The sequence below is a fragment of the Bubalus bubalis genome, chromosome 20 (assembly GCF_019923935.1).
Source record: "Bubalus bubalis isolate 160015118507 breed Murrah chromosome 20, NDDB_SH_1, whole genome shotgun sequence".
In the NCBI taxonomy this organism is placed as follows: domain Eukaryota; kingdom Metazoa; phylum Chordata; class Mammalia; order Artiodactyla; family Bovidae; genus Bubalus; species Bubalus bubalis.
In genome coordinates, this window is record NC_059176.1 from 47,559,853 (window position 1) to 47,585,149 (window position 25,297).

The 25,297-nt window shown below is 47.5% G+C and overlaps 2 protein-coding genes across 5 annotated transcripts in view; both read right to left on the reverse strand.

Moving 5' to 3' along the window:
* Positions 1–889: 889 nt before the first annotated feature.
* ALPK3 (alpha kinase 3) overlaps positions 890–25,297 on the reverse strand; it is a 59,365-nt gene continuing 34,957 nt past the window's right edge. For 3 of the 4 annotated variants that reach the window (XM_044932896.1, XM_006058299.3, XM_044932895.1), the window contains 9 exons: positions 13,080–15,162; positions 12,286–12,433; positions 11,765–11,892; positions 11,595–11,630; positions 8,291–8,571; positions 7,647–7,735; positions 6,783–7,006; positions 3,689–3,737; positions 890–3,090 (listed from right to left, as the gene is read on the reverse strand). In XM_044932896.1, coding sequence (XP_044788831.1) covers positions 2,745–3,090; positions 3,689–3,737; positions 6,783–7,006; positions 7,647–7,735; positions 8,291–8,571; positions 11,595–11,630; positions 11,765–11,892; positions 12,286–12,433; positions 13,080–15,162 — 3,384 coding nt within the window. In that variant the 3' untranslated portion in view covers positions 890–2,744. The remainder of the gene's footprint in view (positions 3,091–3,688; positions 3,738–6,782; positions 7,007–7,646; positions 7,736–8,290; positions 8,572–11,594; positions 11,631–11,764; positions 11,893–12,285; positions 12,434–13,079; positions 15,163–25,297) is intronic. The other variant, XM_044932897.1, reaches the window with a different exon arrangement.
* Positions 3,744–6,776, reverse strand: LOC102402584 (mitochondrial import inner membrane translocase subunit Tim8 B). The gene has a single exon (XM_044932898.1). It carries the CDS (start codon positions 4,483–4,485, stop codon positions 4,177–4,179), a length of 309 nt encoding a protein of 102 aa, XP_044788833.1. The 5' UTR covers positions 4,486–6,776; the 3' UTR covers positions 3,744–4,176.

Here is a 25,297-nt window from a genome sequence, read left to right on the forward strand (position 1 = left end):
GCCACACAGGCAGGACCACTAAGGAACTGGACTTTGGGACTGAAGATCACTCCAACAGGCAAAAAAATCCCTAGTCATAAATACTAGTTCTCATGACCAGTTATGGAAGTGTGCTGTAGCCTTTACTCACACCTCCCTTCTTGCTGGGTTATATTCCTTCCACAGGTTGCAGAATTTCAAGATGAGATTATGATAAAAGAGGGAAGAGTACAATTTGTGACACTGGACTTCAGAGAATGGCAGCCCTGGTCACTACCCCTGGACTTGGTCATTGGCTTTGACCTTGAATGGTCTCCCCAAGCAGAAAGTAATTTGCTTTTGGTCACATGTGAGAGTCATAACATGTCATATGGGAAGAAGGGTGTGTTTTTGTGTGTCAGGGTTTCTCCAGTGATTGCCTACCAAGCCCATCTTACCCTCCACCATTCTTCTGGTGAGAATTCCCATTCTTTGGAAAACTGCCTCTCCCCTACTCCACATTGCCCTGAGTTCCAGGACAGGAATTTGAATCTTGAGTGGAAGGAGACCCATTAGAGCCAACGGCAGCAGCTCCTGGGAGGCAAGCTCCAGAGCTACTATGGCTCCTGCCTTTCTAGGTCCTGTGAACTACCCCACACCCTTCCCATGAGTCCCTGCTCCTTGCTTAGATTGGTCCAAGTCCATTTCTGTTACTTAAAACCTGAGAAACATAATGGCCAGTGTCTCTTTTGAGACGTCCATTTCTGTTACTTAAAACCTGAGAAACATAATGGCCAGTGTCTCTTTTGAGACCACCTCATACATCTCTGCCTCCCACCGGTGGTCAGCTCAGGGTCTGGCATAAAGGAAGTCTGCTCAGTATGTCTGAATGAACAGGTTGGTGAACAAACAAATCAACAACATTCAGCTCTCAGTTCACCAAGGCAGTCTGGATATGCAGGCTGGGAGAGTGGGGGGCACATTGGGGCAAGAGGAGAAAGTGTGGAGAGTCACCTGAGCACAAGAGGAGGTAGAGAAGTCAGAAATGTCTAGCGGAGGGGGGAAATATGGGGCAAAGAAAGGCCTGGGCAGTCGGGTGGGGCCAGGGCTGAGAAACCTCTGCAGCTGGGAACCGGAGACAGTCTGTGAGTAACTGAGAGGACGGCGGCACTGGTCATCCCTTCAGCTGGTCTTGCTGCAGTGGAGGCAGTCGGAGACACTGAGCGTCTCTCCAGCTCTACTCTTCTTTCCTGGGTTCCTTTCTTTGCGTTCTTCTTCCAGATGAAGGAGCAGTTCCAAAGGCCTAAGCACCCTCATGCTCAGGGACCCAAGTCATCTTCCCAGCGGTACAAGCACAGATTGTCTGGCTGTGGCCATGGAAGGCTGAGACTGTCAATCCAGGAGCCAAATCATGGATCTATCTTTCCAGTGGGTCCAGGGACTGGAGGATGTCCTCAGAAAACCCTGCCTGGGGAAGAGGGGACCCTAACCCCGTACACCTACAACCACACTAGAGGAGGTGAGCTGGATGCACAGTGGCTGCCTTTATTGCATTCCAAGGGGACTGGGCTAGCTCTAGACTCCCCACTCCCAGGCCTCAAGAAGGGCTCTCAGGAAGGACCCAGGGTGCTGGGCTGAGGACAACTCCTCCATACTGAGGCCCAGAGCTGGAGGCCCAGGATTGAGAGCTGAAGGTTGGAGGCAGGGGTCCTAATCCCCAGACAGAGACGCTTGTCCACCCCACATGGGGATGGGCTGCATTCTTCCCAGAACTCCCACATGTACTCCCTCTGGAGAAGAGTCCAGCCCTTTGTCCCCGGTCAAGAGGCAGTGTGGAATTCACTGTGACTCCCTCTCCTTTCAGTAAGGAGCACAAGGTCTCACAAAGTCGACGCCTTCCCTCTGGCCACAGCTGCTGATGCAACCCTCACCTCACGGCAGAGGGCCTGGGAGGAGGGGACAGGTGTACTGGGGGTGGCGGCTGTGAGGCCAGAGGATGTGCTCCTTCCCGAGGTGTGGTGGGTAGGGTGGGGGTCAGCTAGGAAGCCCTCGGGTAGGGGGACAGTCAGCGAAAGGCAGGCACAGGCTGCAATCGGGCTCAAAGCCAGGGATGGGGGGTGGGGAGCAAGGGGGCAGGGGAGGCAGGGGAGTGAGTGCCTGAGCAACAGGGAAAGGCTGAGCATGAACACGCATCACCAAAGACCACTGCACAAGGAGGGGAAAGGCCCTGGAAGGGCCCTGAGACCCATTTAGGCTCAGGGACAGGTTAGTGGCAAGATAAGCTGGGATAAATGAGGCAAACTGGCTAAAGGAAAAGACCCTGAGAGTCACCAGGCCAGACAGAGCAGAGGAAGTCTGGAGCCCTGAGGGCAGGGAGAGATCAGAGCCAAGTGAAGGGAGAAGGGAGATGCTGTCCCACATGCCCCAGAGCATGACGTTAGCAGACGGGTCTGGGCAGGACATTGGCTGCAGACCATGCAGAGGACTCAGGGCAGCCCCAGCAGTGGCCAGTGTAAACTTCAAGGATGGCCAGGCTGCCAGGCACTTGGAGGTGGGGCCTGGGAGCCCTGGTGACAATGGCACCAGGAGAGGCCACGGGACTGGGTGCCACACGCCCAGTGTCTGATGAGGAGCTGAGTGAGGAGCAGCTGCTTGGAAAGGCCCTGGGTGGAGCCTCCTGGGGCACACCTGCTCCAGTTGGTTCTGTACTGGTAACATCTCTGGCGGTTTGAGCTGCTTCCTTGTTGGTCTGCTGCTGGATGGAGGCCCCCAGCCTCCTGTGGGGGCTACCGCATACCCTGGGCCTTGGAGGCTCCCTCTTGGATGGGAGACTGTCCCAATAACTGGGTGGCGACCACCTCTGAGGCCTGAGGGGTGGCTTTGGAACCCAAGGCACTCTTCCGGGTGCCCTGGGGACTCGGGGGGCCTTTCTTCTGGGGCTGAGGACTCAGCTGGGGGCCCTTCCTGCCAGCAGATGGACTCTTGGAGCCCTTGGCCTTGGCTTGGGGGTGGGTGGCCTCTGGGCCCTTGAGGGGTTTTAGCCCCAGCATCTCACAGAAGGTGTTGCACTGGTGGGAGGAGGCAAACTGGTCCAGCAGGGCGGGGAAACAGCTCTCCTTGAGGCCTTGGTACCTGTGGCAGGACACAAGAGCTGAGTGGGGTCCCACCCAGAGAGACAGTCCTCGGGGCAGACCGTGGGGTGCCCATGGTATGGTGTCATGCCCAAGGTACCTCTTACCTTACCTCGGGGTGCTGAGGAGTCACCTCAACTGGCAGCACCCAAAACCTCACTTTTAATCTGAGGCCTCATTTGGCCCTGGCCCACGGAATTCATCACGTGGGATGTCGCTTGGTATGAGGAGGCTCTGCTTTATCAACATAAATTACTGCAGACTCCAGGTCCCCACTCCACTCACAGGCCCTGTTTATCTGCCCCCCGATGAACCTCCACAAGGTTTCTCTGTGAGAAAGCAGAGGAGCGGGTTCACTGCAACCCCAGAACGCCAGGTGGTCCTGTGTGGGTGGCAAGAGCTGCTGGTCAAGATCTGGGGTCAGGGCCGTAGCAGATGGGGAGCAGAGGTCCCTGAGACATTAGGACATGGCCTTGGGCACAACTAGGGCTACTGAGTCACAAGGTCCAGCACCTTGGGGATGGAGAACCAGAAGAACTTTGACATTTTACACCCCAAGCAGCCTCTCAGAGGACATTCTGTCGCAAAGAAGCACTCACCCTCGCAGTTTGGTAGCAATCTGCACATCAGTCATTTTCCAGTTAACCCCTGAAAAGAGAAAGACAGAGAGTATTGGGAATTGGTGGTAGCCTGGGGCAGTTCTAGGGCCCCCAGGTCTCCAAGATGTGTATCATTTTAGATGGGAACAAGCCAAGCTCTAGGCACATCTTCAGGTTCCCTCTCACTGGGCATCACCTGGCCTGTCTCAGGGGCAGTGTGGGTATATTTGTTTTTTTTTGTTTTGTTTTTTTTTTTTTTTTTTGAGAATTCACATTTATTGAATAAACTGTTGTGATACAAGATGGAATTTCTTAATTCCCAATAAATAAATTTCACTTTTTGAACATCTGATCTGTTCCTTTTTAGCACCAACAGGCTTGGTAGCTGCCTGAAGCCAACCCGACAGAGGACTGGCTGCCTTCCCCCGCTGGCCCTTCAGGCTACTTAATCAGTCCTTGGCTGCTGCTGTCATTCTTCCAGGGGTGGCTTACTGCCCTCCTCTCTGTACAATCTGGGCAAACCAACTGGTGATAGCAAGAGTAGTGTCGATGAAGCGGTCCACACAGCTAGAGAGACAATTTTCAGTGCGCGAGTCTAAGCGATTCCCTGGCTTCTCCACACATTTATCCCAACATAGCTCCATGAAGTGATGCACCTGTGCAGTGAACTGCGCTTTCTGCTGTTCGGCCGCCACCAGGCGTTGCAACTCGGCTTCACCCACCTCACCCAGCTCCGCCATCTTGCGTTTCCAGTTACCCGGGTATATTTGTATTATGAGTATTAATAGTAGTTCCATTTTCACAGGTGAGGAAATTAAGTAACTTCAGCAGAGTCAGTCATTCATTCATTTACTAACTGGGCACGGTCTGTGTACAATGACCACTGTGAATTAAAGTATCATTCCTAGACCCACAAGTCTTCCAACTAAGCTATTCTGTCTCTACTGGGTGAGAGTAGGTCATACTAAACTGGGCAAGTCTCTGGCTTTGAGCTAAAACTTTCGCCTCCTCCTTAACAGATTAGCCCATCTGGACAGAGAAAGCGAGGTGGAAATGGAAAGGTGTAACAGGGCTGGGCTGGCAGAAGTGTAGCATGGATAAGACCAGCTTCCACATACTCATCAAGGCAGCAAGCAAGCACTCCAAGCAGCCAGACAGGCTCCAAGGTTAAGAGAGCCTTGAAGGACAGAGTCGGGCAAACAGTGATGGAGGAAACACATCCCACCTGGCCAGGCTACCCCAGCACCTTAACATCGCGTGTCAGGCCTGTGACCGCCCTTCCCTGTTTGCACTCTGTCCAGCTGCCTTCCTCCAGGAGCCAAGCTCTTACTAACAGGCCTGAGTGCCAGTAGATGACAGAGCAGCACAGATGTGGGCTTGAAACCAGGCAGATCTGGACTTCCATTTTCGCTCTGTCGCTTTGGAGCCGTGTGTGCTTGGCCAGTCACTTCCTATCTCTAATCCTTGACAGTAAACCCAGTGATCATGCTGCCCATCTTGTAAGGGAATTAAGACGATCACGGTATGTGTCAGACCCTAACTTAGTGTCTGAAGCACAGCGGTAATGCAATAAATATTCATTTCTTTGTCTTTTCTCTTTCAGCATTTTTCACATTCCATTGTGCATGATAATACTCATGATCCCTCACTTGCATAGAACTCTGATTTGCTGAGGGCGTTCCCAAATACAGTCTCATGGAATCTTCATAATAAGTTTGAGAGTGAGGCAGGAAGGATACTATTATTCCTAGAGAGGGAAAGGAAATGGAAGCTCAGAGGGATGAAAGACGTAATCTGTCTGAGCTTCTTTTCTTCTCTGTAAAACAGAGACCCAGCTAGAAAATGAAGAGGCCTGGGGTTGAATTTTTTTTTCTTTTCTTTTTTTAAGGCTTGACTTTCTTTCATTTCCAAGTCCTTCTACTATATTATGTTATTATCCCATTGTAGAAATTGGTATATTTATCATAAATTCTTGAGGACAATGGGTATTTCTAATTCACATTTTTATCTTCTCAGTACTTAGTAATGTTAGATGGAAAAAAGGAAGGAAAGAAGAAGGGAAGGAAAAATTTATGAGTTAACAAATGGAGTGAATAACAGTTTAATGTGTTACTAGCTCGCCCTTCAACATCTATAGTTATATATAAATATTTATTGTACAGCTTACCCCCAATGCTAAGCACACTTACAGTCAGTTTTCTATCTCTGGCCCTGGTTTTCTCACTTATTTATATCAGGGATAAAATGCAATAATGTGTGACATCCCCAGCACCCCCCCAATGTGTGTAGACAGAACTGTATCTTTTCCTTTCTCTTGCCAGGTCTGGTTAAAAAGTGTAGGCCTGGAGAGGAGACGTCAAAGAAGGAAGGAGAATTCACGCTTACTGGCCTCCCTTTTTGGGGAAGAACCTGAATAATGGGAAAAATAAAAATAGACTAAAGAGAAGTATGAGAGACTAAGTTTGCTTACATAATATTAATAATAAACTACCAAAGACTGCTCAGTTGGTAAAGAATCCGCCTGCAATGCGGGAGACCTGGGTTTGATCCCTGGGTTGGGAAGATCCCCTGGAGAAGGGAAAGCCAGTATTCTGGGCTAGAGAATTCCATGGGCTGTATAGTCCATGGGGTTGCAAAGAGTAAGATACGACTGAGTGACTTTCACTTTCACACTCACCAAAGACTGAGTGGGGAACAGAGAAGGAAGAGACAATAAAGCTCTGTGTGCAAGGGTAGAAGAGAGTTTAGGAAGTTGGAGAGGAAGAAAGTTCAGAGCAGAGCTACAGGGAAGAAGGGTGATTTTGAAAATGTGGTCATGCAGCTTGAATTAGATCCCATGAAATAGTCTTTGAAATAATATATTTTTTAAGTGGAGCCTGGAGTATACTCCTTTAAACACAATTTCAGTAAGAGACTAGGCTCCATGAGGGTCTGGTATGTACTAGGGTTGCACAGAAAGTGGTTTCTGTCCAGTGCACTTTAAAAGGTTACTGTGAAAGCAGAGGAGAACACATGCGGAAGTGCGCTGCACACCAGTGCCCTGCCCTCCGCATGCTCTCCTGCACAGGCACACACCCACCTCACACCCTCATACCTGCCAAGTCTGTGACAAGGAAGCTGCCATTCGTCCACAGATACAGCCAGTGCTGGAAGGTCTGGCATTTCCACACGGCCTCAGAGCTGCTAGGCGCTGCAGGAGCCGCAGCACAGCCCCAGTCCCGGGAGCAGTAGGACTCTAGGGGCTGGCCCAGGTCCTCCTCCAGGGTGGCATAGGGGATGTTGTTGGCAGGCCGGTAGATCAGATACAGTGGGATGATCCTAAGCACAGTGCCACCCCGTGGTGAGCAGGACTGACCGTGCCCCAAGAGCGCCTCCCTCCACCTCAACTCCACACAAAAGGAACACCCTTCCAAAAAGGGAACTCAGCTCTGAGCCTGAAGGGCAGCAAGAACAGGAGTTCCCCACTGCCTTCAGGGTCCTGTCCATCCTCTGAGGTCAGTGGGATGAGAGCTGAACCCTGCTCTGACCTCAGGAGGCCTCTGTGCCTGGGTGAGGGGCTGGGACCCATAAGTGACAAACAGAAAGGAATACCTCTGAGAGGATTCAGCCAGACTGTCCACGCCCACTAGACCCTGGATGGTTTAGCCTCCCTGTCACCTTCAGAGAGGCCCAGAGCCTGCCATGCCTAAACCCCACAATCAGCAAAAACTGGGAGAAGGGGTAGGGAATTCAAGTGGGTGAGAGGAGACTGGAGACCAGAACAGAAGCTTTTCTAAAGTGGGCCATGAATCTTGAGGTCTTTGTTTCTAGATTCTATAGAACCATTGAGCTGAGCATGGGGCTAGCTGGGGGCCCATTTGCACATGACCATTACTCAGGGGGTACCCAGGAGGCTGTGAATCATGTCTCTGTGCAGGAGCTCAAGTCAGACTGCATGGCCCCCTCCCTGTGCACTTACTCAGGCACCTCTCCAAAGCCAGGAGCAGCCCGGGCTTCAGCCGCAAAGATTTTGCAGTACTCCCGGCTCATGTTCTGGATCTTGCACCCCTGTGGGTTGAAGAGAACCAACTTTGGTCAGCACGGAAGCGTACCTGCTCTCAGTCACGCCTCGCTCTAAGTGGGAGGCTGTCTGCTAGAGGCTGCAGGGAGGATCCCAGCCCTGGGGAAGGTGGGGTTCACTCCTACCCCCCTCCCTCATCTGTACCTCCATTTTCTCATTTGTAAAACAAGAGGCTTTGGACATGTTTTCAAAGTGGTTTACAAACTGTGTTTGCTAGAGCCCTAGTGATAGGTAGCTGTGCCCCAGGGGCCACGCTACAGAAAGTGGGGCACCCGCCCCACCCACAGTCACCCCCTGTCCCCTCACAAATAAGGCTTCTCTGTGCAAGATACAGTTGAGGGAAGTGAAAAAGGTTTCTGGTGAAAAATACAGTTTGAAGACTATGGTCCCAACGATGTAACCTGGACTACATCTCAGGCTCTCCTCAAGGTAAAGCAGAGACTGAGATGGCATCCGCCTCCATATGGGGCTTCCCAACAGGACCAGGCTGGGAAGGGGAGGGATGAGAGGGTGGAAGCGGGGGCAGGGGCATGGGACAGTACCTGGATGGTGACGTCATAGTTTCTGCCCAGGAGAGAAGTCTCGCTGCTGGGCCCGAACACAAGCAGGCTGGACACCTTGATGATGCACGTACGGCCTGACTCGAAGATGGGTTCCAGCCCGTAGATGACCTTGGCCTGCGAGGCCTTCCTCAGGCTGCAACCGTGTCCACCCCCTCGAAGTTCCTCACTCACCAAGCGCCCAAAGAGCTTGTCCCCCCAGCAGCCAGAGTCAGCCAGACCCTTAGCAAACACCATGGGGGTCATCTCAATCTCTTCTCCAACTGGAGGGAACAGGAAAAGTGTGAAAAAACTATAAACTCCCCCTCAGGACATCCCTGGCTGTCCAGGGGTTAAGATTATGCTTCCAATGCAGGGGACGTGGGTTCAATCCCTGGTCAGGGAACTAAGATCCCACATGCTGCAGGGAGCAGCCAAACAAATACATAAATACACATTATAGAAGCTCCCCCTGACTGATGCAGAGTCCACAGGGCAGGAAAAGCCTGGAATTGATACACTCACTCTGTCCATTACTGCTCTTTGGGGGTGCACTGTGGGGTCCGTGGTAGACTGTGAGCTCCTGAGGGCAGACCCTGTAGTCATGCAACCCTCGGTCATTCAACAGTGCTTGTGTGTGAGAAAATAAGGGCTCACCCTGTGTCTGTGGAAGGCAGGGGTTTTCTGAGAAAGCAGCTATCAATACAGACTATCAGAATTAGTCTGTTTTAGAATTTGGTGTTTTGATCAAGTGAATAAGTGATTCCATCTCAACTAACAAGTTTGACTGAAAAAAAAAGTTTGATACCAATCCAATAGCAATGAGTACTCCTAGTGCTCAAATTGTGATCACTAAATACCATTTTCCACTAAAGTGAAAGTGAAAGTCACTCAGCTGTGTCGGACTCTGCAACCCCATGGACTATATGGAATTCTCCAAGCCAGAGTACTGAAGTGGGTAGCCTTTCCCTTCTCAAGGGAATCTTCCCAACCTAGTAATCAAACCAGGGTCTCCTGTATTACAGGCAGATTCTTTACCAACTGAACTTTGAGGGAAGCCTATTTTCCACTAAAAGGAACCAGAATTCCCTGAACAAATGGCAGGAAGTGTCTTGGATTGACCAGAAACAACTATGGATCAGAAAGTAAGTGAAGTATCAAAAACAACTGGTTGCTTGTCACAAGAACACAAGAGCCAACCTGAAGGGGATTCCATTGGCCAAAAAAAAAAGAGAGAGAGACAATTTTACCAACAAAAAGAATAACTGCAAAGTATTGAACATTCAAATGTGTTAAAATCCATACTTTCATAATTATAAAAAACAAAAAAAACCTTCCTCCTGGAAAAAAACAAAAAACCCTTATTGGTGACCTGTGGAAGATGTTACAGCTCTAATTCATTACTCTGAAAGCTTAGCAAGAGGGAAAAGAAAGTAATTTCCATTCATTTTTTTGTTGGACCTATATGTATCAGGATTATCAAATAAACATTTCCTCTTTACTGAAAAATTTTAGCTAGTGAATAAAGAAGAAATGACAGAATTAAAATACTCCATGTTCTAAACCTTAAGGAGATAAAGGATTGAGGTAATAATCAGTGACTGCTAAAACTCCTCGATAATGACAGGGGTTGTATCAGATACAGTTTTAATTTTTTTTAAACTGTGCCTTGCAGTAAGTGGGAATCTTAGTTCCCCTAACAGTGATTCAAGCCAGGCCTGGCAGTGAAAGAGTCAAGTCCTAACTACTGGATTGCCAGAGAATTCCTGTTTATTTTTTTTTAACTTTAAAGGGGATAGATCAGGCAGAAAACATGTGAATAAACTCAGTGATCATTCTTAGTTTTACTAAAACAAACAGATATCATGTGCCTGAAGATTGGAGGCAAAAGGAAACACACAGCTCACCTGTGAAATGTTCCCCCAAATTTGCACCTGACCACCTCAACCTAATCACCAATTCAGAGGAAGTCCATCAATGAAGCAACATGTTAAATGGTGATACAATCAACAAAATCCAAAATGGAAGACATTCTACACATCAAGTGACTTCACGAAGTAAATGGTAAGGAGGGAAAACAAGTGAGGGATGAGGAACTATTATACACTTGACAGATTTAAGAGATATGTCAGGGACTTCCCTGGCAGTCCAGTGGCTAAGACTCCATGCTCCCAGTGCAAGGGGCCCAGGTTCGATCCCTGGTCAGGGAACTAGACCCCACAAGCCACAACTAAGACCTGGTACAGCCAAATAAATAAATAAATAAATATTAAATAGGGAAAAAAAGAAGATATGTTAGCCAAAAGCACTGAATGGTTCCTAATTCAAATAAACCAACACTTACAAGACAGGAAAATCTGATTTTATGAGAATAAAGTATTATTTGTTTTTAGGCATAAGGTTATATTTGATATTAACTCTGATTTGATAACTAAACAAAAAGTACTAATTGAATGAATGAGTAAAGGAGTGAATGAATGAAGGAATTCATGAAGCTCTAGAAATCTTTCCATCACCAGCTGCCTTCGCAGTCCTAAATCCTTAATGTGTCTTTTGCAGGAGCAACACAAACTCTTCCTATAATATTTGTGCCTTCAAACTGTTTGTCAAACTTCAGGGTGTATGACAATCACCAGGGTGTCTACTGACATGCAATCATGTTAGGTCCTTCCCCAGACTGTGATTAAGAGTGTCTGCAGCAGGGCTCAGGTAACTGCATTTTTAGCAGGCTCCCCATGTGGGTCTCATGCAGGAATTCAGACTCCTGTGAGAAACTCCAGGGAGGAAGCCGGCAGGGAGAAGTGCCCTGGTAGCCAGTCCTGCTCTCGATCAAGGGCTCTGACGAGGGGAGAGGGCACAGGCTGAGTGAACTCCTTGTGGGATGGCCCTCTAGCCCTTCCTCCCCCCTTAACTTCTGAAACAGCTGTCCCCCTCCACCTCCTCCACAAGCCACATGCTAAACTAGGAGGAAAGGGTGGCTGTATGTGGAGATGAATGTGGCATTTGGAGCAGATTCCAAGCTTTTCTTGTAGCTCAGTTGGTAAAGAATCTGCCTGCAATGCAGGAGACCCGGGTTCGATTCCTGGGTTGGGAAGATTCCCTGGAGAAAGAAAAGGCAACCCACTCCAGTATTCCTGCCTTGAGAATCCCATGAACAGAGGAGCCTGGGAGGCTACAGTCCATGGGGTCCCAAGAGTCGGACACGACTGAGCGACTACACCACCACCACCAAGTCTTTAAAGAACCCCTGCAGAGGCAGGCCTAGGGACACAGGCCTATCCATTCCTCCCCCTGAGGGGCACCATACCTTGACCTTCTTCTCTGGAGATGAATCCTGACAGCACTGTGTGGAGAAAAAGCAGAGGAAGTCGCTGTCCTCAGGTGGGCATGCCCACAGAGAGTTCTACCTCTGCAAAGATGACTATCCCCGTCCTCCTTGGAGCAGAGACCAGGCGGAGGGGGCAGGATCACACTCACCCTCGGGGCTGAGGCAGAAGTCGGTGGAGGCTGAGCCGTGCTCGTTGTGGATGGTGCATCGATACACGCCACAGTCCACGGGGGACGCCTGCACGATGGCCAGGGCCGCGGGCCCCTCATCCCCGGCACTGCAGAGAGGAGACCCTCCCCCTGAGGCCATCACCATGGCACAGCCCAGGCCAGACTGTGTCCTGAGGGTCCTCAGACCCCACTGTCAGAGGCTTCTGTGGGCACAGGCTCCAGGAGCTCTGGGGAGCAGAGCTCCCCAGGAGCAGCCAGGCCTGCATCACACAGGCCAGGTTTGCAATCCTGACTCTCACTGGCTGTGGGACTCTGGGCAAATGACTTAGTATCTCTGAGCCTCAATGTTCTCCTTTATACGGTGGGAGTACTAGAGTCTCCCTTACAGGGTTACTATGAGGATTAACTGAAGGTGGATCCAAAGTTGGGACGATGCCCCCACGTGATCACTGCTGCCATGTCTTAGGGGGCCAGGTGGGGGTGGCACCCAGCTGGCTTACCTCCTGCCCACCTCGCCCACTGGGCGCTGATCCTTGGCCCACGTCAGGACCGAGTCACTGAGAATGTTGAAGAATTGGCACCAGAGCTTCAGGCTGCCCGAGGCGTCAGGAAACTGCTCCACCCGAATCTTCCGAATCACCTGTGGAGCTGGGAGCAAGGGCACAGTGGGAAGGAGTAAGCCCTCTCCCTGCCGTCCTGTGCCCTCTCTGGCCTTGCCCCCGCTTCCCTGGGTGTCATTGGTGCACAGGCTGAGAGAAAACAGGATTCAAGTCTCCTCACACACCCATCACTTCACCCGCCCCTGCCTCGTCTGTGTCTCTGAGGCCTTTGCTCTGACTTCAGAGCACACAGCTTTGCTAGAAAGAACCCAGCCTTGAGCCCCCACTCCAGGCCAGGCAGAGCCTCACAGCTGAGGCCAAAGACAGCACTCAAGAGAGGACGTTCAGCCTGTAGCCTGGGCTCCTAACCCTAGGACCCTGCATTTGAGTCCTGTCTGTACCACTCTGTACTCGTGGGACGAGTCTGCAAAGAGCGGATGATGTTTAAAGGATGCTATTGAAGCCGGGCCCCAGGCCGAGCCTTTGATTTATTCTATCCCATTTAACCTCATAATGTTATGAAGTTGGTCCTATTATCAGCTCCAAGCCACAGAGCCAGGACAAAAACTAAGCCTTTCTGATTCTACAGCCTGTGGGATTATTACATGGGAATACCTTTACAGAAGTGCACCAGGTCTCCAGCAGGCAGGTGACCCAGCAGCGTCCTCTCCTGGGAGGCCATACCCAGTACTCACCTTTCAGCAGGTCTTTCGCCTTCCTGGACTTGGCCAGAGCATCCTGATTGCCTTCCTCCAGGGCCAGCTCAGCGTCTAGACTGCCAGCTTTGGGGCTGGGGGCTGGGTCTCCTGCTGCCAACTCCTCCTCTGCCCGCGGCACCTCCAGCATGCCTGCCTTTCTGCCTTGAGTCGGGGAGCGTCTCTCCCGCCCGGGAGTCCCTGGAGACCCAGGTGCAAGGGCCTTCCTGGGCCCCCTGGGGGAGACTGAGGGGCTCTCCCTTTCTTCAGGCTTGGTGCCCTCTCCATCTCCCGCAGCTTTTACCTTTGGGAGAAATCTCTTCCTCCGGGCCCCCAGAGCCAGCTCCTCGGGCGTCGCCGCGGGGAGCGCCTCCCCGGGGGCCTCCACCTCTGGGGAGGGCTCCTGGGCTCTGCTCTCGGTTGACAGCAGGCCCTGCCCAGGGGCTGCCTGCCCACCACCCTCCTCCCTAAGCAGCCCACCCATGCTGCTTTCCCGAGAGACCTCCAGGAGGCCAGGCCCCTCAAGGGGAAGCTGTCCCTCACCCTCACTGGATCCTCCTGATGCCAGCCCAGGGCCCTCCGCCTCACCGACCACAATGGCGGGGACTGAGAGGGGGCTGGGGCCTGGGCGCCGGGCAGCAGCCAAGGCCTGCCGGCCAGCCTCCACCTCGCGGTCCAGGAGGCCGGTGAGGCGGCGGGAGGTGCTGGGGCTCAGCAGGAGGGTCTGTGCGCTCTGCACCAAGTGGTTGTTCTCCACGCGCTCCAGGATGCGCCGTGACGTTCGCGGACTCAGTCCAGCCACTTCTATGGTGGGGGCCAGGGTGGGCAGGGGCGCCGGACCCCCAGCGGCAGCTTCCCCCTGAGACTCCGGGCCCCCTCCACTTGCTTCTGAGCTGGACAGCTTTAGCAGCAGAAGCAAGTAGTTCTTCAGGGAGTCTATGAGGCCAGGGTCACAGGTCCGGGGACCTGAAGTCCTCCCATCCGCCTCTGGCACCTTGGCACAGGGCCCCTCGCTGTTTGCTGCCACAGTTTCTGGAGGGTGACTCTGGCTGGCTGTCCCTGGCCCCAGGTGCAGTGAGGGAGCAGAGCTCAGCAAGGTCTTGTCCTCAGAGGGCGGGAAGGCAGCTGCACTCCTGGGTTGAGAAGCTGGGGTGCTGGGCAGCCCCTCCTGGGAATGACGAGTCAGGCCAGCCTCAGGAGGAGAGGGCAGGGGGCGCTCCTCAGGGCCTAAGCCCCCTGGAGGGCGGCCACCCAGAGCTGCAGGTGGCACTCTTCCCAGCTCTTCCTCCCTCGGACCCTGGAACAGGCCCTCCCTTGGTCTGTCCCTCCCCGGAGCGGACCACTCCAGCCCTCCAGAGCGCTCTCCTCCAACCGGCTCCGAACGGACCTCAGGAGGCAGTTGTGCCCTGGGAGCGAGGCCCCCCGCCAGGGGACCCAGCACAGCTTCCTCCTGGTTCCCAGAGGCTGGTCCTGGTGTCTCGTCAGATGTGAGCATACAACCCGGTTTGTCTGGGACAGAGAACTCATCCTGGCTCTGTCCAAAGCCTTCAATAACCTGAGGAGACCTAGGATCCTCCGAAGGTGGGCGTTTGGGGGCTCTGGAGTGTGGTCTGAGACTGGTCATGGACGCCTTCTCTGAATGACCTTTCGTGGTTGAGGGAGTGCTCCCCTCTGACTGTGTCCCCTTATCTTGCTGCACCCATTCATCTTCCTGGGTCCTCTCTTCTGCCTGCGTCCCCACCCTTCCTTGTGCCATCACGTCCTCCTGGGAATTCCTGTCCGACTCTGATCTCTTACTTCCTTGCATCACAACATCCACTTGTGTCATCCTATCTGCCTGAGTCCACTGGGAGGCTTCTGTTTGATCTCCCTGCGTCCTCCCGTCCACTTGCATCTTCCTGTCCACCTCTGTATTCTTTTCACCTCCTGTTTTCTGGTCAACAGACATTCTCCTGTCCTCCTGGGTTTCTGCATCCATGGGCTCAATGATGCCCTGACTTCTAGAGGTGCTGTGACCAGCAGAGACTGGATCAGAGCTGCTGCCGGCCGGTGCAGGAGCTACGGTTGCCTGGGACTCCTGGACCTGGGAACACACGGACAAGAGCAAGAACTTAACCACAGCTCCTTAGGCTCTCTTTCCAATCTGATGTCCCAGTCTCCTCGGGCCTTAACCACAACTGCCGTGATGGGAATCCGGCCACCTGGTTTCTCAGGCCTGTTAGGGGTGACAAAGTCCCACGCCCACCCACCAAACCCCTGAACCCAGAATCCAGATAAAGTAATATCCAGAATCCAGGTCTAGCTCTGGGCCTTCCCACCTCTCCCTGAAGAAATCCTGCCTTTCCTGATGGACTCTGCTCATGTACTACCTCTCCTCTCACCCCCACCATTTGGAGGGGTGTGTTCTCTCAGGGCTTCTGAGCAATTAACCTTTCCCTCTCCTGTGGCACTACTGCTCTGGATAGAACGATGGGTGAGGTGGGAGAGTACTGAAGGGTCTCCTTGACAGCTTCGGGGGCAACATCACCATTAATGCTGAGTGAGCAGTAATTACATAATGCTAGTTGGAGAAGGCGTTGGCACCTCACTCCAGTACTCTTGCCTGGAAAATCCCATGGACGGAGGAGCCTGGTGGGCTCCAGTCCATGGGGTCGCAAAGAGTTAGACACAACTGAGTGACTTCCCTTTCACTTTTCACTTGCATGCACTGGAGAAGGAAATGGCAGCCCACTCCAGTGTTCTTGCCTGGAGAATCCCAGGGACAGGGGAGCCTGGTGGGCTGCCATCTGTGGGGTCGCACAGAGTCGGACACGACTGAAGCGACTTAGCAGCAGCAGCAGCAGTCATAGAAGATTAAAGTCGTTGTGAATGACAGGTATGCCAGGAGATCCTGAAATGTTACAATGTTACCCTTCTGAACACCCACTATTTGCAAAACATTATGCTAGGCCCCCATTTATTATATAGGTATTACCTCACTCCTCGCAACAATATGAAATAGTTATAAGAATTATCTCTATTTTAGAGATAAGAACACTGATGGTCAAAGAAGAAATGTGGTTCGTCCATTATCAGACAGTAAACAGTAGGGTTTAGAAGCCAGGAGTGTCTAACTTCAAATCACAAGTTCTTTGCTTTTATACTATTATGTCACACATTTAAATATAATTAAAGGACCTCCTATTTAAACACAGTGGCCTAAACAGTAATTTGCTTCTTCCAAAAAAAAAAAAAAATTTGCTTCTTTCCTCTTGGATATGCTCAAAACTAACTAAGTAAACAAGAAAAAATAAAGCAAATTCCATTGTTAGTGGAACTGGAGGTTGATAAAACCTATAGTCTCAAAAAAGTATGTGGAGGTAAGGACTGCCAAAAGCAGACAGATGAAACTCTGGGAGGCTGTAAGACTGTAGGATTGTGGAAGACTGGGTGGAAATCCAGCAGAAGACATATGAGGGAGATGTCCAACGGAGTCAGGGAAAGAAAAGTGGAACAGCCTACCGGAGGCAGATCTCAAAAAACATCAACAAAAAACACACTCCTGAAGAAACCTCCTGAAAATTGCTAAGAAAATTGTTTTTGAATATGCAAGGGCTTAAGGATAAGTGTTCCCAGGGCCCTGGAGGAAATTACTGGAGAAGAAACTTTGGTCAACCAAAAAATGATTGGGAAACCACAGCAAAACAACTGATGGTGAACAGTGAATATGCAGTTAACCCTCTGGTTAATCAAGACTAAAACAAAAAAGTTTAGAGTGGCAGAACAGAATGTCAATGCTTATGCCCTGACGATGCAGAAATGATACAACTAGCATAGAAGGGGAAGGAGCAAGAAGATGAGTAGTGTGGGTGCCTTAACTGTATCACTTATACAAGCTAGGAATCAGAGGCATGATTCAAAGCTGAAAACCCAGGTAATAGAAATATTGGATACTTATATATATAAAGATAGCCACTTAGAAATACAACTTTGGGCTAATAGGAGAGAGAAAATGAAAAGGAAAAAAGATAGGGAGGAAGTGGAAACACCACTCATTAGAAAGTAAAAGACATTAATTAAACATAAAATTATAGACATATTATATAGAATTTATTTTTTTTTTATTTTTTTTTTTAAATTTTATTTTATTTTTAAACTTTACATAACTGTATTAGATTTGCCAAATATCAAAATGAATCCGCCACAGGTATACATGTGTTCCCCATCCTGAACCCTCCTCCCTCCTCCCTCCCCATTCCATCCCTCTGGGTCGTCCCAGTGCACCAGCCCCAAGCATCCAGTATCGTGCATCGAACCTGGACTGGCATCTCATTTCATACATGATATTTTACATGTTTCAATGCAATTCTCCCAAATCTTCCCACCCTCTCCCTCTCCCACAGAGTCCATAAGACTGTGCTATACATCAGTGTCTCTTTTGCTGTCTCGTACACAGGGTTATTGTTACCATCTTTCTAAATTCCATATATATGCGTTAGTATACTGTATTGGTGTTTTTCTTTCTGGCTTACTTCACTCTGTATAATAGGCTCCAGTTTCATCCATATTATATAGAATTTAAATTATACATTATTACATACAAATATTTCTAAGTATCAGAAGAACCACACACAAAACCATAGCTAGAGGGAACCTGCTATATAGCACAGGGAGCTCAGTTTGGTGCTCCGTGATGACCTAGAAGGGTGGGATGGGGGGAGGTTGGGAGGGAGGCTCAAGAGGGAGGAGACATATGTATAACTATAGCTGACTCACGGTGTTGTATAGCAGAAATTAACACAACATTGTAAAGCAGTTATATTCCTCCAATTAAAAACAAGAGCAAAGGGAATACATAATGAAAGACTTTATAAATAAACTATATTCAAGTCTAGAATTTAAAGCTACTTTACTGCATATGGAATGCTGTCCCTGGTGGCTCAGACAGTAAAGAATCTGTCTGCAATGCAGAAGACCTGGGTTCGATTCTTAGGTTGGGAAGATCCCCTGGAGAAGGGAATGGCAACCCACTCCAGTATTCTTGCCTGGGAAAGCCCATGGACAGGGGAGCCTGGCAGGCTACAATCCATGAAGTCACAAAGAGATGGACACTTTCAAGTGATCAACTAACACTTTCACTTCCACATGGGATGCTGAATGAACAGTATGAATACAAAAAAAAAACAGAGTTTGGAGAATATTAGGAGCCATCAAATATTAAGTCCAACTGAAGAATGTTAGTATCTTTTTACTTCTGATATTCTAGGATTATGAAATATTAATATGGACATGAGAGCTCTAAATTTACAAAGAAAATGCTGACATTGCACACATGGCTCATGTGAACAGAACTTTTTAATTTTTTTGGCCTTGCCTTGCAGCATGTGAGATCTTAGTTTCTGGACTAGGAATCGAACCTGCACCTGTTGCAGTGGAAGCAGTGTCTTAACCCCTGGACCGCCAGGGAAGTCCCATGAATGGAACTACTGATTAAAGCTATCTTCACTCCCCCTCACCCCTAAACTGATCAGTCCTATAGAACCTACAGCTTCACTGTCTCAATATCCATTCCCTTCTGTCTCCACAGCCAAGAGCCTAATCTAAGCTGCCAATAATTCTGTCTTGCCTAAGCCTCCTAATCGGTGTCTCTGACTCTAGTCTTTGCCTCTACAAATTTGCAGCCCAACTGATCTTTCTGAAATATAAATCTGATTGTGACACTCCCCTGCTTAAAAGCCTCCTTATCATCATTTACAGGTTAAAGCCTAAAAGCCCGAACCTAATACAGCAAGAAGTTGAAGGATACTCTCTGCCCGCCAGGGTGTGAGGAAACAGGCATCAGCACAGCCTCCACAGATAGCAATCTGGCTTTACCTACTTAAACTGAAAATACTCACACTCTTTGACCCCAAAATCCCATTCCTAGGAGTTTGTAGAAATACTTCCATGTTCAAATGAACATACATACAGGGGTATTTGTTGCAGTATAGTTTACAATAGCAAAAGACTAGATATGATGCTGGGAAAGATTGAGGGAAGAGGAGAAGGCAACAAGAGAGGATGAGATGGTTGGATGGCATCACTGATTCAATGGACATGAGCTTCAGCAAGCTCCAGGAGATTGTGAAGGACAGGGAAGCCTGACGTGCTGCAGTCCATGGGGTCGAAAAGAGTCAGACATGACAGCGACTGAACAACTACAAAAACAGCAAGAAATGATCTAACTTACTTCCATATGGGATTAACTCAATGAATTCTGGTACATCCACATCCCAAATAAGTAAAATAAATATTCAAATAAAAAAGCAAGGTATTGGGACAGAAAATATCATACACCACCTGCGTGTGGGAAATACAGACACATATACTTGTAAATGCACAGAAAACAGATCTAGAAGGATGCCCAACATACCAGTTACAGCAACTGATTTCAGGAAGAGGAATGGGGTGGGGGCAGTAGAGAAAGGGTGAAGGTTTAATATTCTCTAAATACTTCTCATACTTTACGAATTTTATACCATGCGCCTATGACACATATTCCACAAAAGCTAATGAAGAATGAAAATGAATAAGTAAACAGGCCTTTGTGTAATCAGTGAGGCCTTTCAGCAGGAGCGCCAGGTCTGTATCTCCAGGCTTATCTCTTGGGTTCCTCCATCCTATAGCATTGACACCATACTGACTACTGTGCTGTTTTATAATCACTTTGTTTCTTCTTTGCTGGACATTGCTCACCGGTAGGACTCCTTTTCCCTGAAGACTTCCCTCAAGCTTCTTCTCTTCTCTGAAGACTTCTGAGTTCCCTTGTGCTGTGCTGCGCTTAGTCACTCAGTTGTGTCTGACTCTGTGACCCCATGGACTGTAGCCCACCAGGCTCCTCTGTCCATGGGGATTCCCCAGGCAAGAACACTGGAGTGGGTTGCCATGCCCTCCTCCAGGGGATCTTCCAACCCAGGGATTGAACCCAGGTCTCCCGCAGTGCAGGCAGATTCTTACCATCTGAGCTACCAGGGAAACCCAAGAATACTGGAGAGGGTAGCCTATCCCTTCTCCAGGGACCTTCCTGACCCAGGAATCAAACCAGGGTCTCCTGCATTGTAGGTGGATTCTTTACCAGCTGAGCTACCAGGGAAGCCCTTGCGCTCCCTTCTCCATCCCTAAAAATTTAAGTGGCTTCCTGTCCTATGTACCCATGGCAAATGTACCTAATTCCATCACTGTACCCTCATTCTCTGTGGCAGTTATTTGTTTCATGCACACGTTTCATCTGCTAATCTTTGAACTCTTCCCTTCCGAAGAGGGCCCAGCTCAGGTCCAGGGTTAGACTTGGTGCATGATAACTATAAAGGTTGATGTCTCTATACACTATGGGGTGTGTGTGTGTGTGTCTGCCTCTGGAACTGGGTAGAGATCTGAGGAGGAATGCCATGTACTTCTTAAAAATAAAACTTGTGTGAGCTGGGGTGAAACTAGCTGGTTCTCTGGAAGCTTTTTCATCATGAAGAACATTAGCAGTTTTAATTTGCTATCTTGTCTCTCTGTCTTCCCTGTAAATTCTCAGAGATTAAGGAACCAGTTTGATTTACCTTTGCAATGTTCATAGGCCAAGGCACATAGGAGGTTCACAGAAATGAACCACTGAATGACAAATACTATGGCTTGTCACCTTCTGAGAAGGCATGGCCCTGGAGCGCTGGTTTTGGGAAGCAGAATTCAAAGCCAAGGGCTTAACAGGGATGGAGCTGGGCAGTGTCAAGGACCTGGAATCTATTTCTTGATGAAACCCAGACCCAGGGCTCATATCAAGGCTTCGTCATCTTTAAATCTTTGATATAATTTCCAGTGAAACCATGCAGCCCTAAAGATTTCAGGGGAAAGACTTAACCTACATACTGTGAAATGATCACCACAATCAAGCTCCTCTTTCATTCTGAATACAGGTAATTTGTCTCTTTTTTTTTTCCTTGTGAGACTTGTTAGAGGTTTATCAATATTATCGATCTTCTCAAATAAGATTCTGGTTTATTATTCCATAGTTTTAGTTTTCAATTTCATTGTTTTTTGCTCTTTTCATTACTATTTCCTCCCTTCTGATTGCTTTGGGTTAATTTTGTTCTTTCTTTTCTAGTTACTCAATACAAGAGCTCAGAGTTTTGATCTCAGACCTTTCATGTTTCTAAAATAAATATTTAATGCTATAAATGTTCCTCAGTACACTAATTTAGCTGCAGCAAAATTTTGAGATGTTGTATTTTCACTTTTATTCAGTTCAAAATATTTCCCAATTGATTTAAAGGCCTTCCTATTTGACCCATAAAAGTGTGATATTTAAAGTGTTTGGAGACTTTCCTATTATCTTTCCATCACTGATTTCTACTTTTATTTCATTTTTGTCAGAGAACATGCTTTGTATGATTTCAATCATTTTACGTTTGTTAACGTTTATGACCCATCATATGATCTATTATAGTGAAGGTCTTAATGTACCTGAAACTAGTAAGTATTCTGCTGTTGTTACACAGAGTATTCTATATGGCTATTAGATCCAGTTGGTTGATAAGGCTATTCAACTCTACTCTTTAAAAAAAAAAAATTATGTATGTTTTGCTGGGTCTTCATTGTTGCTCCTGGGTTTTCTCTAGTTTAGGAGAGTGGGGGCTACTTTTCATTGAGGTGCATGGGCTTCTCACTGTGGTGTCTTCTCTTGTGAAGTACAGGCTCTAGGCACATGGGCTTCAGTAGTTGTGGTAGACGGGCTTAGTTGCTCCGTGGCATGTGAAATCTTCCCGGACCAGGGATTGAACCTGTGCCCTCTGCACTGGCGGGTAGATTCTTAACCACTGTACCACCAGGGAAGTCCCCTGGTTCTTTTCTATTCTTACTGTTTGCTAGTTCAATTCGTTATTGAGAGGAGTTTTTAAATATAGTCTCCAACTATTAACTGTCAATTTGTCTGTTTCTCCCTTTAGTTCTGCCAGCTTTTCTTCATGTATTTTGAAGCTCTGTTGTAGGGGCAAACTCATTTTCATTTTCTTGAATTGACTCTTTTATCATTACATAATTCATTATTTTTTCCTGGTAAATCTCTTTGCTCTGAAGTTGGCTTTGTCTGGGGGCTTCCCAGTGGTACAGCAGTAAAGAAGCAGCTGCCTGCCAATGCAAGAGAGGCAAAAGATGCAGGTTCAATCCTGGGTTGGGAAGATCCCCTAGAGGAGGGCATGGCAACCCACTCTAGTATTCTTGCCGGGAGAATTCCAGGCAAGCAGGCACACACATGCTTTGTCTGATATTAATATGTGAAAGTCAATGTGCTAGCTAGCTGCTCAGTCGTGTCTGACTCTTTGCCATCCCATGGACTGTACCCCACCGGGCTCCTCTGTTCATGGAATTCTCCAGGCAAGAATACTGAAGTGGGTAGCCACGCCCTTTTCCAGAGGATCTTCCCAACCCAGGGATCCAAGCTGGGTCTCCCACATTTTAGGCAGATTCTTTACCATCTGAGCCATAACCAGTCTAAATTTCCATTGCTTAGTGTTAGCATTATATATATTTTCAATTACTCTACTTTTAAAAAATTATTTATTTATTTATTTTGGCTATGCTGGGTCTTCGCTGCTGCCCTAGGCTACTCTCTAGTTGCAGTGTGCAGGCTTCTCATCGTGGTGTCTTCTCTTGTTGCGGAGCACAGGCTCTAGTCATTGCCGTGCATGGGCTCAGTAGTTGTGGCTTCTGGGCTCTAGAGCAGACACAATAGTTGCGGTGCACAGGCTTAGTTGCTCCACAGCACGTGGGATCTTCCTGGATCAGGGACTGAACCCATCCCCTGCACTGGCATGACAGATTCTTTACCACTGAGCCACCAGGGAAGCCCTGTTATTTGTATCATTGGAATTGAAGTCAATTTCTTGTAAAAAACAGAGTTGGGAATGTGTTTTTGATCCAGTCTCAAAATTTATGTCTTTCACTTCATGTATTTAAATCACTTAAGTTTAATATAATTATTTAGATGTTTGGACTTAAATATCAATTATTTTATTATTTGTTACTTCAGTTATTTCTTCTTGTTTCCCCATCCAGGTTTCTTGTAGATTATTTGACAATTCTTAGTATTCCACTTAAATTTACATGTTGTGATATTTACTATATTTCTTTGTATAGTATTTTAATTATTGCTGTAGGGCTTACAATACATACACTTAACTTCCCACAGTCTCCTCAAAGTAAACATTTTACCATGGCAAGTGAAATCAAGCAATCTTACCACCACATAGGTCCCTTTATCCTCTCCCTCTTTATATATTAATATTACATTCACATACATTAAAAACCATCAATGTTATATTTTTTTTGCCTTCAAACATATTTTAGAGAGTTCAAGAGGAGAAAAATAATTATATTTACCCAGATATTTAAAAGTTTCCTTCCGGTATATGTCTCTTTTGTCTGAAAATTTTACTTTAGCAATTCTTTAAAAACAGGTCTGCTAGTGACATAGTCCCTTAGTTTCCCTTTATCTTGGAATGTCTTTATTTCACCTTCAATGCTTAAAGATATGTTTGCTGAATATAGAATTATCGATTGAAAAGTCTTTTCTTTCAGCAGTTAAAAAATATTATTTCTAAAACAACAACAACAACAAAACAGTATCCAACAATATGTGGTCTCCAGAAGAAACTTTCCAAAAGAGACACAGATGTATAGAACAGTCTTTTGGACTTTGTGGGAGAGAGGGTGGGATGATTTGGGGGAATGGCATGGAAACATGTATAATATCATATAAGAAATGGATTGCCAGGCCAGGTTTGATACAGGATCCTTGGGGCTGGTGCACTGGGATGACCCGGAGGGATGGTACAGGGAGGGGGGTTCAGGATGGGGAACACGTGTACACCCGTGGCAGATTCATGTTGATGTGTGGCAGAACCAATACAATATTGTAAAGTAATTAGCCTCCAATTAAAGTAAATAAATTTAAATTTTAAAAAATTAAAAAAATATATTATTTCACTTCCTTTTTAACCTCCACTGTTTCTGATGAGAAATTGCAGTCATTTGAGTTACTGTTCCCCTAGAAACAGTGCATAATTTTTTTCTACATTCAAGATTTTATTGTTTTTTTGTCCTTAGTTCTCAGCAATTTGACTATGCTGTTCCTTGGCATGGAATTATGTGGGTGTTTCTTATTTGGGGTTTGCTGAACTTCTTGATCTGTAAGTTTGTGGGGTTTTGTTTTTATTTTTTTGCCAAATTTGGGAAGTTTTCAGCCATTATTTCTTCATATATTTTTTCTGCACCACACTCTCTTCTCTCTTTCTGGGTATCCAAGGACATGAATTTTAGACATTTTGCTATTGTACCACAGATGCCTGAGGAAATTCATGTCTTTTTCTCTCTCTCACTCAAACTGAATAATTTCAACTATTTTCAAAGTACATTATTTTTTATCATCCTCATTTTTCTGTTGTGCCTAACCAGCAAGTCATTTTATTTCAATTATTTTATTTTTTCAGTTCTAAAATTAATATTTAGTTCTTTACATCTTGTATTTCTTTGCCAAGACTTTCTATCTTTCAACTTATTTCCAGAGTGCTCACCCTTACTTTTTGTTATTGCTTTAAAGTCAGATAATTCCAACATATCTGCCATCTTGACATTGTCATCCTTTAACTGCCTTTTCCCATGCATGTTGAGATCTTCCTTATTTTCTCATATGCCAAGTAAAATTCATTATATCCTGGACATTTCGAATATTATGAGATTCTGGTTTCTTGAATAAATCCTATAGAGGATGTTAATACTTTTGTCTCAGCAGACAATCTACTTGGTTGTAGTCAGGCTCCAAGTTCCATTCAACCTTCTGTGATTGTAGTTTCAATTCAGTTCCATTTTCAGTCTTTACAGTGTTATTCAGATCTGTGTGTGTGCCACCCAGTGGCCAGTCTGGGACTTGGATGATGGTCTCTTAGTGGGTTTTTTTGGTTGCTTCCAGAGGCAAGTGGGATCTTAGTTCCCCTAACAGGGATTGAACCCATGTTACCTCCATTGGAAGTACAAAGTCTTAACCACTGAACCTTGAGGAAAGTCCCTCTTAGTTCTTCTTGATACAATGTTCAGAATCAGATCCATGCATGAATAGCTTGGAAATAAGCCCAGGAATTTATAAACAGCTTATGAAGTCACTTTCCCAAAACTTCCTCCCCATGATCTACCCTTTACTTCCTGAGTCTTTAGGATTACCT

Excerpts from the sequence above, each read along its gene's own strand:
- LOC102402584 (XM_044932898.1), bottom strand. The coding sequence starts at position 4,485 with ATGGAACTACTATTAATACTCATAATACAAATATACCCGGGTAACTGG.